The 12,868-nt window shown below is 48.5% G+C and overlaps 1 protein-coding gene across 1 annotated transcript in view; it reads left to right on the forward strand.

The window, feature by feature from the left end:
- Positions 1–12,868, forward strand: part of LOC144607345 (dedicator of cytokinesis protein 7-like) — a 160,536-nt gene that overhangs the window by 82,298 nt on the left and 65,370 nt on the right. Inside the window, exons 15-18 of the mRNA XM_078424111.1 lie at positions 229–346; positions 2,573–2,643; positions 6,215–6,356; positions 12,544–12,639. Coding sequence (XP_078280237.1) covers positions 229–346; positions 2,573–2,643; positions 6,215–6,356; positions 12,544–12,639 — 427 coding nt within the window. The remainder of the gene's footprint in view (positions 1–228; positions 347–2,572; positions 2,644–6,214; positions 6,357–12,543; positions 12,640–12,868) is intronic.

Consider the following 12,868-nt stretch of genomic DNA (forward strand, 5'->3'; position numbering starts at 1 on the left):
TCAGACTATTTATTTGTCTGTTCTATTTTAGATATACAAACCGTTTTTGTTGTTGTTTATCGTGGGTTCCACAGAGTTATACGTTTACATATCTGTTGTACTGCTGCAAGTGAGAGTTTCATTGTTCTGTCTTGGGGGGACATTTGACGATAAAAACGCTCTTGAGTCTGAATGCCGATGATACCGTCACAGCCTTAAATTCATGTTGTCCGTTTTTTTTGTTTGTAGAAATCTCCTCTACATCTACCCTCAATCCCTCAATTTCTCAAACCGCCAGGGCTCGGTGCGGAACATCGCGGTGAAAATCCAGTTCCTGGACGGAGAGAAACCGGGCAGTGTCTTACCGGTGAGGAACGCGCCAATGGTCAGGGCTATGGCGCGTAGCAGCCGTGCGTCTAGTCATGGGGCAGAGCACCTGGGGTCCAAAGAAGTAGAGTTGCTGCCACCCAGCGCCAGAGACCCAGGTTCGATCCCGACTATGGGAGCTGTCTGTACGGAGCTTGTACGTTCTCCTCGTGACCTGCGTGGGTTTCCTCCGGTTGCTCTGGTTTCCACCCACGCTCCAAAGACGTGCAGGTCTGTAGGCTAATTGGCTTCTGTAAATTGTAAATTGTGTGTAGGATAGTGCTAGTGTGCGGGGATCGCTGGTCGGCCCGGACTCGGGCCGACGGGCCTGTTTCCCTGCTGTATCTCGAAAGTAAAGTGCTGAAGTAAAGTACAAGCAGCTCAAGTGCAAGAAGCGCGCGTTTGTCTGCTGCCTGTGAATGTCTGCGTGTCTTTGTATATTTTGTTCCATTGATGTGTTGGTGCGGAGTGGTGCAAGTAGGGTTGCCAACTTCCTCACTCCCAAATTCGGGACAAAGTGACGTCAACCGCCCCACACCCCACGTGACCTCACCCAGCCAGCGGCCACGGGCTCCCGATCCACCAATGTGGGGCGCAGGGCTGTGACATCACCCAGCCAGCGGCCACGTGCTTCCGCTCCACCAATGTGGGGCGCGGGGCGGTGACGTCACCCAGCCAGCGGCCACGTGCTCCCGCTCTACCAATGTGGGGCGCAGGGCGGTGACGTCACCCAGCCAGCGGTCACGTGCTCCCGCTCCACCAATGTGGGGCGCAGGGCGGTGACGTCACCCAGCCAGCGGCCACGTGCTCCCGCTCTACCAATGTGGGGCGCAGGGCGGTGACGTCACCCAGCCAGCGGTCACGTGCTCCCGCTCCACCAATGTGGGAGTGCGGGGCAGTGACGTCACCCTTAGTCTCTTATTTGTGAGGGAGAAAGTTGGCAACCCGACTAATACAGGACAAGGGCGGTCCCGTACGGGACAAACCATTTTAGCCCAAAATATGGGATGTCCCGGCTAATACGGGACAGTTGGCAACCCGAGGTGCAAGTTTGATTTCAGCAGCTGACGATATTTTTCTGCCCCTTGGTGCCTGCAGTATTTGCGGTTGGAATAGTTTGATTTGGTGCCATCTCAGAGAAAGCGTTTGTGGACCCTCTGCTCATTGGGAATCTTATTTTGTTGATTATCGTATTTGAATTTGTCTGGAGGCGTCAGATCAGAGGAACGCAGAGTTTGCACTCTGCTGCGGAAGACTTTACCAGAATGCTGCCTGGATCACAAAATGCTGGAGCAACTCAGCGGGTCATCTCGGGAGAGAAGGAATGGGTGACGTTTCGGGTCGAGACCCTTCTTCAGACATCAGAGGGTATTGGCTGTGAGGAGAAGTTCGACTAATTGGATTGTTTTCTTTGGAACTTTCTTCGAAGTTTGAGGGGAGACCTAATAGAAGTTGTGAGAGGCGTAGATGGGTTGGACAGTTAGAACCTGTCCCCAGGGTGGAAACATCAAAGGCAAGAGGGCGTGATACAGCGCGGAAACAGGGCCCTCTGCCGCCGACCAGCGGTCACCCCGTACACCAGTTCTATCCCAATCACTAGGGACAGTTTACAGGAGCCAATTAACCCACAAATCTGCACGTCTTTGGAGTGTGGGAGGAAACCGGAGCGCCCAGAGAAAGCCCACCCGGTCACAGGGAGAATGAACAAATTCCGCACAAACAGCTCCCGTAGTCAGGATGGAAGCCGGGCCACTGGCATTGTGAGGCAGCAACTCTACCGCTGAGCCACTGTAGTTTACGTTCAGCGGGGGAAGGTTTAAAGGAGATGTGCAGGACAAGTGGTGGATGCCTGGAACCGGCTGCCAGGGGTGGTGGAAGCACGTCCGATCGTGATAGAGACTGAGGAGATCAGTTTAACATGGCATCGTGTTCGACATGGACATTGTGGGTTGAAAGGCCTATTCCAGTCGTACGTTCCCTTGATCTTCTGCACTGCCATTCCTTCCGTAAGTTTAAGCGAGGCAAAGCTCAGAGCTAAACATGGACCACACCGGCATTTCAGCTTAAAACGTCACCTTGGCCACCGCAGGAAGACCAGGGAGACCCCCCCACTGTTACAGTGAAATCAATGGGCATTCTCGTGCCGGAACTTTCCCGATTAAGTGTCTTTGAATGAAACGTTTGTTGAAGTTACTGATAACGTGATGAATAACTATTTGTCCTCCAGGTCATTTATGGAAAGTCTGGATACGCCGAATACGTGAATGAGTGCTACACACCGGTGGCTTACCACAGCAAGTATGCATTGGGGAGTAGAGCTGGGTACTGCGGTGGGTACTGGTTACTGCGTTACCACAGCAAGTATGCATTGGGGAGGAGAGCTGGGTACTGCGGTGCGCGTGAGGTCAGACTCCGTCAAAGAGATGCAAACTTCTTCCCTGTGTGGATTGAGCTCAGCGCCCTGTAGTCTAACTACTGCTGCTGGGGTTGCCTACTTTCTCACTCCCAAATAAGGGACAAGGTGACGTCACCGCCCCGCGCCCCACGTAACCTCACCCAGCCAGCGGCCACGTGCTCCCGCTCCACCAATGGCGACCGCCCAGGCCGAGGGGCAGGATGCTATGCAACCTCCCGGGCCTCCGGGCCTACACTGTCTGGGCCTACAGTGTCTGGGCCTACAGTGGCTCCCGGGCCTACAGTGGCTCCCGGGCCTACAGTGGCTCCTGGGCCTACAGTGTCCGGGCCTACAGGGCCTACAGTGTACGGGCCTACAGCGCCCCCCCCCCCCAGGCCTAATACGGGGCAAGGGCGGTCCCGTACAGGACAAACCAATTTAGCCCAAAATACGGGATGTCCCGGCTAACACAGGACAGTTGGCAACCCTAACTGTGGTCTCAGCACAGAAGCAGCATAAAAACCCCCAGCATCCGTGCTTTGGCTAAGCCCATTCCCACAAGACCATGGAAACGTTGTTCTAGTGAGATCAGAGGGCATTATTGATCGATTCATACTCTATTGTCACACGTACACACACGTACTTGGTACAGTGAATTTCTTTGCATTGGACACAACACACAAGGCTGTGGAGGCCAGGTCAGTGGATATTTTTGAGGCAGAGATAGATAGATTCTTGATTAGTACGGGTGTCAGGGGTTACAGGGAGAAGGCAGCGAGAGTGGGAGAGATAGATCAGCCATGATTGAATGGCGGTTCAACTTGATGGGCCGAATGGCCTAAATCTGCTCCAATGATCTATGACCTTATGCAAAGAGTCGCCAGGTGTAGGGTGCCGACAAAGTTACAAGATTATTCAATATTGCCCCAATGCTGCCTCTTCCTTCTCGGCCCTTCATCTGTCTGAGAGAGAAGGAGAAGATGCCTGGGCTCAGTCTGAAGTAGGTTCCCCACCCGAAACGTTACCTATTCCTTTTCTCCAGAGACGCTGCCTGACACGCTGAGTTACTCCAGCATTTTGTGTCTATCCACTGTGTGTGGTTATAGTTTCAGGAATTCCACGGCAAGTTTAGTTTATTGTCACGTGTAACGAGGTACAGTGAAAAGCTTTTGTTGCATGCTAACCAGCCAGTGGAAAGACAATACATGATTACAATCGAGCCATTCACAGTGTACAGATACATGGTATGGTATGGGACTTTATCTGCCACATGCACCGAGGTACAGTGAAATTCATTTTAGCTGCGAGGAGGATGCTAGGAGGCTGCAGAGTGACTTAGGATAGATTAGGCGAGTGGGCAAATGCATGGCAGATGCAATATAATGTGGATAAATGTGAGGTTATCCACTTTGGCGGCAAGAACAGGAAAGCAGAGTATTACCTGAATGGTGACCGATTAGGAGAAGGGGAGTTGCAACGTGACCTGGGTGTCATGGTGCACCAGTCATTGAAAGCAAGCGTGCAGGTGCAGCAGGCAGTGAAGAAAGCGAATGGTATGTTGGCATTCATAGCAAGAGGATTTGAGTTTAGGAGCAGGGAGGTTCTACTGCAGTTGTACAGGGCATTGGTGAGACCGCTCCTGGAGTATTGTGTACAGTTTTGGTCTCCTAATCTGAGGAAAGACGTTCTTGCCTTAGAGGGAGTACAGAGAAGGTTCACCAGATTGATCCCTGGGATGGCGGGACTTTCATACGAAGAAAGACTGGATAGACTAGGCTTGTACTCGCTGAAGACTGAGGGGGGATCTTATAGAAACATATAAAATTCTTAAGGGGTTGGAGAGGCTAGATGCGGGAAGATTGTTCCCGATGTTGGGGGAGTCCAGAACCAGGGGTCACAGCTTAAGGATAAGGGGGAAGTCTTTTAGGACCGAGATGAGAAAACATTTCTTCACACAGAGAGTGGTGAGTCTGTGGAATTCTCTGCCACAGAAGGTAGTTGAGGCCAGTTCATTGGCTATATTTAAGAGGGAGTTAGATGTGGTCCTTGTGGCTAAAGGGATCAGGGGGTATGGAGAGAAGGCAGGTACGGGATACTGAGTTGGATAATCAGCCATGATCATATTGAATGGCGGTGCACAGGGCCGTCTTAACGCATGGGCCTGATGGGCACTTGCCCGGGGCCCCACGAGCATAGGGGCTCCATACTGTTTAATTTTATCGACCATTTACATTTTTATTCCTGTGAGTAGTTGTCGTAGGGGCCCCAGTACACTGCTTTGCCCGGGGCCCATAATGCAGTAAAGACGGCCCTGGCGGTGCAGGCTCGAAGGGCCGGATGGCCTACTCCTGCACCTATTTTCTATGTTTCTCTATGTTTCTATGTACACAGTTCAGTACAAGTATCACTATACATAAGCACAAGAGCTCTTAAGGATAGCGGAGTCAGGGGGTATGGGGAGAAGGCAGGAACGGGGTATTGATTGAGAATGATCAGCCATGATCACATTGAATGGTGGTGCTGGCTCGAAGGGCCGAATGGCCTACTCCTGCATCTATTGTCTATTGTCTATTGTCACTTACATACATCTTAGATAAGTATCTCAGATACAGTACAAGTGTATAGCAGTGGTACACTGAGGCAGTGTACAGAGTCGCCAGTTTGGCACCATTTTCAAGTCCCAGTTGTTGTAAGTGCTGGGATCTTGACCTGACCATGAAGGCCCGTTGCCGTGGCGACGTTGTGGGGTTGGCTTGGCCCAGCGTAGCTGCGGTGTCCTCCGCCGCTGCCCCACCGCTGTAGGCCCCGTGCGGTCCACGTGCTCGATAAGGGAATAACGTTTAGTGTAAGACAAATCCAGTAAAATCCGATCAAAGATAGTCCGAGGGTCACCAAAGAGATAGATAGTAGTTCCGGACCACTCTCCGGATGGTGACAGGATGGATCAGTTGCCCGATAACAATGGGGAAGAAACTGTCCCTGAGGATGGCCCTGGGTAAAACATTCATGAAATCCTTTAACACAATACGGACAGGACCATTCAGCCCATTTTTGAAAATCATACAATTATTATAAAAGGGGAGGCCATTTAAAACTGAGGTGAGAAGAAACTTTTTCACCCAGAGAGTTGTGAATTTGTGGAATTCTCTGCCACAGAGGGCAGTGGAGGCCAATTCACTGGATGAATTCGAAAGAGCGTTAGATAGAGCTCTAGGGGCTAGCGGAATCAAAGGATATGGGGAGAAGACAGGCACAGGTTACTGATTGTGGATGATCAGCCATGATCACAATGAATGGCGGTGCTGGCTCGAAGTGCCAAATGGTCTCTTCTTGCACCTATTTTCTATGTTTCTTTGTTTCCCTCTCACTTCACTTTCCCCATGGTCTTGTAAATATACAAGATTGCTTTAAATCCCCCCACTAATGAATGTTGTCTGTTCCTTCCTTGGCCGATGGCACTAACTCTCCCGTCAGGTCTCCTTTCTTCTACGAGGAGGTGAAGATGAAGCTGCCGTCGAACCTCAACGAGAAGCATCATCTGTTCTTCACCTTCTACCATGTCAACTGCCAGCCCAAACAGAGCCAGGAAGCTCCAGAGGTTCCAGTGGGCTACAGTGTAAGTATCTCTACATCATCGCCAAGCACTCACTGACCATGATTGCAGCAGGACTGAAGCCGATCAGCACAAGAGCATGCCCAGCATCTTTTGTTGTTGGAAGAAAAACTGCAGATGCTGGTTTAAATCGAAGGTCGACACAAAATGCTGGAGTAACTCAGCGGGTCAGGCAGCATCTCGGGAGAGAAGGAACGGGTGACGTTTCGGGTCGAGACCCTTCTTCAAGGGTCTGAGCTGTAGGGAGAGGGTGGGCAAGTTAGGACTTTATTGCTTGGAGTGTAAGAGGCTGAGGGGTGGTCTTATAGAGGTGTATTAAATCATGAGAGGAATAGATAGGATGAATGCACAGAATCTTTTACCCAGAGCAGGGAAATCCAGAACCAGAGGACATTGATTGATAGTGGGAGGGGAAAGATTTAAAAGGAACCTGAGGGGTAACCTTACCAACACAAACATCCATCACAGTGACGCTCCTCCAGGCAATTCCACAATGCGATGGAAGGTAAAAAAGAAAGTCTGATCTCCTTCTTGCTTCTTCACCCGTGGTCAGGCAGTAAAAACTGCTGCGTCGAGGCGATCGAAGGGCCTGTGTAGGATAGTGTTAATGTGCAGGGATCGCTGGTCGGTGTGGACTCGGTGGGCCGAAGGGCCTGTTTCCACACTGTATCTCTAAACTAAACTAAACTGAACGTGCAAACTCTGCACAAACCGTACCCGAAACAGTCTTTCCAGGTGAGACAAAGGTTCACCGGCACCTCCTCCAACCTCATCTATTGCATCCGCTGCTCTAGATGTCAACTTCTTTACATCGGAGAAACCAAACGCAGGCTCGGCGATCGTTTCGCTCAACACCTTCGCTCAGTCCGCCTTAACCAACCTGATCTCCCGGTGGCTGAGCACTTCAACTCCCCCTCCCACTCCCAGTCTGACCTTTCTGTCATGGGCCTCCTTCAGTGCCATAGTGGGGCCCACCGGAAATTGGAGGAACAGCACCTCATATTTCGCTTGGGCAGCTTGCAGCCCAGCGGTATGAACATCGACTTCGCCAACTTTAGATAGTTCCTCTGTCCCTCTCTTCCCCTCCCCCTTCCCAGTTCTCCCTCTATCTTCCTGCCTCCATCTATATCCTTCCTTTGTCCCGCCCCCCTGACATCAATCTGAAGAAGGGTCTCGACCCGAAACGTCACCCATTCCTTCTCTCCCAAGATGCTGCCTGACCTGCTGAGTTACTCCAGCATTTTGTGAATAAATACCTTCGATTTGTACCAGCATCTGCAGTTATCTTCTTACAGTACCCGAAGTCAGAATCGAACCCGTATTTCTGGCGCCGTGAGGCTGCAGCTCTGCCAGTTGTGCCACAGTGCAGCCCTTGTCCTGAGTTGGCAGAAGCCAGCTGTGTCGCCAGGATGAGAGGGATAGTTTCCCTTGGCTCAATCAGAGGATTGAAAGCAAACCATTTTGATCCATTTTAAGCTGTAGGAATCTTGCGTGACATTCCTCGCAGTGAACTCCTTGTAAAACAGGATCATTTGTCTCCCACGTTTGCAAGTGGAATGTGAGTGCCGTTAATCCTGCTCGTCTTGCAAGGGTGTGCAAACTTAATTAACAAAAGTGAAACTGTAAAAACACATGGAGGTCAATAGTAACCAACACACGAGGTCACTGATGTGGACACAAAAAACTGGAGTAACTCAGCAGGAGAGGCAGCGTCTCTGGAGAGAAGGAATGGGTGATGTTTGGGGTCAAGTCCCTTCTTCAGACCTGAAACGTCACCCATTCCTTCTCTCCAGAGATGCTGCCTGTGACTCCAGCTTTTTGTGTCTATTTTCGGTTTAAATCAGCATCTGGAGTTTTTTTTCCGACACAGGTCACTGATGCAATCAGTGATGCAAATTCGGATCAGAAATACTTGCGAGCAGGGCAGGTTTGGGGAGACAGAGATGGTGTAAATGTCAGTGGAGGCGTGTCTGGCAGGTCGTAAAGCACAGTATTTATTGACTGCTCCTGAGCAGGGCACTGGTTTGTAATGAGTGACCAGGCTCAAAGGTCACCAAAGAATAGTTTATAAAATCGTCTTGGTTTCGTTTAGTTTAGAGATACAACGCAGAAACAGGCCCTTCGGCGCACCGAGTCCGTGCCGACCAGCGATACGCGTACACTAACACTACTCTACACACACTTTACATTCATACCAAGCCATACCTAAATGTCTTTGGAGTGTGGGAGGAAACTGACGATCTCGGAGAAAACCCACATAGGTCATGGGGAGAACGTACAAACTCTGTATAGACAGCACCAGAGACCCGGCCTCCATAACAAGAGGAGTTGAGTATAGGAGCAAAGAGGTCCTTCTGCAGTTGTACAGGGCCCTAGTGAGACTGCACCTGGAGTATTGTGTGCAGTTTTGGTCTCCAAATTTGAGGAAGGACATTCTTGCTATTGAGGGGGTGCACTGTAGGTTCACAAGGTTAATTCCCGGGATGACGGGACTGTCGTATGTTGAAAGACTGGAGCGACTATGCTTGTATACACTGGAATTTAGAAGGATGAGAGGGGATCTTATTGAAACATATAAGATTATTAAGGGATTGGACACGCTAGAGGCAGGAAACATATTCCCGATGTTGGGAGAGTCCAGAAGCAGGGGCCGCACTTTAAAAATAAGGGGTAAGCTATTTAGAACGGAGATGAGGAAAATCTTTTTCACCCAGAGAGTTGTGAATCTCTCTGCCTCAGAAGGCAGTGGATGCCAATTCTCTGGATGCTTTCAAGAGGGAGTTAGATAGAGCTCTTAAAGATTGCGGAGTCAAGGGATATGGGGAGAAGGCAGGAACGGGGTACTGATTGTGGATGATCAGCCATGATCACAATGAATGGCAGTGCTGGCGCACAATGAATGGCCTACTCCTGCACCTATTGTCTATTGTCTATTGTCTAATTTCTCTTCCACCTGTCTGAAGAGGGGTCCTGACTCGAAAAGTCACCCATCCTTTTTCTCCTTGACCCGCTGGGCTACTCCGGCAATTTGTGTCGATCATCAAACTCTTTCTTACCCTCTTTCTCTGAGCTGCTAGTTGTGTTTGGTGTGCCTTGACTTATATTTAGAAACCCCTTTTGCCTTAATTAGAGTGTGGGACATGAGACGAGAGAATGTTCCGGTGACATCCAATTTTAGAGTCAGAAAATTAATCTTGGCATGATAACAGTTTTATAGATAACAGGATGACAGCTTCTTCCTATAAGGATTAACGCTGGACAATAGTGACAATTGTTTCTATATTTAAAATCATTTACGAAGCAGTTCTTTTGAATGGTGACATGATCTGCCTTCAGCCTGACATTTAAATCTGCCTCTTCCCCCAGCTGGTCTCCATAGTAACTTAGAGCTAATTATATAAAATATGCTTCATGATTAGAATGCTTCACTTGGTCATTGAAACCAACGTTCCAGGAAATAATTAGAATTGGCTAACGTGGAAATGAAAAATTAATTTTAACTTGGAACCAACGCACTTGGAGATCTTTCAAACATAATTTTTTATTTCGGCATAAAATGCCAGAGTAACTCAGCGGGTCAAGGCAGCATCTCTGGAGAAAAAGAAGAGGTGATGTTTCGGGTCGGAACCATTCTTAAAATCATAGAAACATAGAAAATAGGTGCAGGAGTAGGCCATTCGGCCCTTCGAGCCCACATCGCCATTCAATATGATCATGGCCGATCATCCAAAATCAGTACCCCGTTCCTGCTTTCTCCCCCATAGCCCTATATTCTTCTAAACTAAACTAAACTGAACTAAATGTGTAGCAGGGAACTGCAGATGCTGGTTTAGACCAAAGATGGACACAATAAACTGGAGTAACTCAGCGGGTCAGACAGTATCTCGGGAGAAAAGGATTGGGTTAAACTAAACTAAAGATAGGCAGTAATAGGAGGAATCATTCAGTGGGACTTGCATTCAATCAGTAGAGATTAAAAGAATGAGAGGTGACTTTACTGAAATGTCTAAAATTCACAAATGTTCCAATGCTGTTTCTCCTGGCTACACAGACTAGAACTAATGGCCATTGTCACAGAATAAGGGTTTGTCCATGTTGGACAAAGATCAGGGAAAGCGTCTTCACGCAGAGTGCTGGAATCTTTGGAATTTGCAGCGTCAGACCTCCACGGTTTATAAATTAAAAGCGGCTCTTCAACGCGGAGAGGTGAGGATGGGATGGAAAGGTGTTGAAATAGAACGGGGCTTGGTGTCATTGAGATTGATGAAAGTCTCCTGAGGTCCAAATGGTAAACCCAAATGTTATGTAAGCTGAAATAGTCAAGTCAAGTCAAGAGAAGAAAGAGTCAAGAGTGTTTTATTGTCATATCTCCGGGAACACGGAACAATGAAATTCTTACTTGCAGCAACACAACAGATATGTACACATAGTATTCTGTATACACCATAATAAACAACAAAAAAACAAAGTCCATACATGTATATATATCAGACTGAGGAAGGATCTTGACCTGAAATGTCACCTATTCTTCTCTCCGGAGATGCTGCCTGTCCTGCTTAGTTACTCCAGCATTTTGTGTCTACCTTCTATATATATCTGTGTGTGTGTGTGTGTGTGTGTGTATATGTGTGTGTATATGTCTCTGGTGATACCGGCTGGCTTTTTGAGGCAGCGACTCCTGTAGATCCCTTCAATGGTGGGGAGGTCAGTACCCGTGATGGACCGGGCAGTGTTCACCACTTATTGCAGTCTTCTTCATTCCTGGCCGTTCGAGTTGCCAAACCAGGCCGTGATACAACCACTCAATACGTTGTTCCCTGCCGTGCACCTGCAGAAGTTCAAGGATGTACTCGTTGGCAAACTGAATCTCCTCAATCTTCTCAGGAAGTAGGGCCGTTGAAGGGCTTTTATTAATGATTGCCTCAGTGCTGACACCAGGACTGATCTTTGGAGAGATACATGCCCAGGAATCCGATGTTTTTGTGACTCTCTCCCATCGATGAGATCGGGTTGTGGTTCCTCGACAAAATTAGAAAATCCAGAAGAATTGAATGTTAAATAGAAAGCAGGATTGATGATGATGATGGTATAACTTGTTGCCAGAGGTGGCAAACGATCTGGCAGGGCTCAGGGGCTTGGACAGAGAGGCTGGTCTTGACCACCATGTCCCGGATGGACAATCACCTCATCCAAAATTAGATCTGTAAGGCACATACCATGTTTCAGATAGTGAGAATGTTCATTCATTCATTCATTCATTCATTCATTCATGAAGCGAGAGAGTCGCTGGGTAGAGTCAGTGCACAATGCATGGCATTTGAAACCCCCATTGATGGAATATCTTGGGGAGATGGTTGAATTTCTGATTTTGTTCCCTCGTGCGATCAATGGTTTTAATTGTAACAGTCCAATGGCCATACTACCAATCCATGAAATTACTTGAGCAGTTTGAATTCCACATGATAGTATCTCGATTATAAAAGGTTGATAAGTATGAGTTAAGTTCAGGTATAAGTTAATAAGGGCGGCACGGTGGCACAGCGGTAGAGTTGCCACCTTACAGCGCCAGAGACCGCCAGAGTTTCTACGTTCTCCCCGTGACCTGCGCGTGGGCTTTCTCCGGGATCTCCGGTTTCCTCCCACACTCCAGAGACGTACAGGTTTATAGTTTAATCTGCTTTGTACCATTGTAAATTGTCCCTACTTGTATAGGGCAGTGCTAGTGTGCAGGGTGATCGCTGGTCGACGTAGACTCGGTGGGCCGAAGGGCCGGTTTCCGCGCTGTATCTAAACTAAACTAAAGTTTAGAGATGGATCAACCATGATTGAATGGCGCAGTAGACTTGATGGGCCAAATGGCCTAATTCTGCTCTGACCACTTATGACCTTAAAGTAACACGGTGATCACGGTGGTGCAGCGGTAGAGTTGCTGCCTTACAGCGAATGCAGCGCCGGAGACCCGGGTTCGATCCCGACTACGGGTGCTGTCTATATGGAGTTTGTACATTCTCCCCGTGACCTGCGTGGGTTCTCTCCGAGATCAACCATGATTGAATGGCAGAGTAGACTCGATGAGCCAAATGGCCTAATTCTACTCCGATCACTTATAACCTTAACGTAACACAGAAATGTTATTGATGCTCCATTATTGTTATGAGGTAGTAAATATCCATCCTTTGATTATCAATAGTGGTTTTCAATGCTGGACAATGGACATCTGCGCTCTGGATCTTTCGAGCTTCCAGTCTGTTTGGAAAAGCTTCCACTCCTGTATTCAGTGACATCTGTAAGTACACAGTTACTAATTATCTATGTACATTAATGTTATTTACTTTAGGCTTTAGACCTGCAGTGTGGAAACAGGCCCTCAGGCCCACCGAGCCCACATTCATTTCCTCCATCATTAGAACCTGCTGTAACTAAAAGCTAATGTGTAGGAAAGAACTGCAGATGCTGGTTTGAACTGAAGATGGACACAAAATGCTGGAGTAACTCAGCAGGGACAGGTGACGTTT

Source organism: Rhinoraja longicauda, chromosome 28, assembly GCF_053455715.1.
Source record: "Rhinoraja longicauda isolate Sanriku21f chromosome 28, sRhiLon1.1, whole genome shotgun sequence".
NCBI lineage: Eukaryota > Metazoa > Chordata > Chondrichthyes > Rajiformes > Arhynchobatidae > Rhinoraja > Rhinoraja longicauda.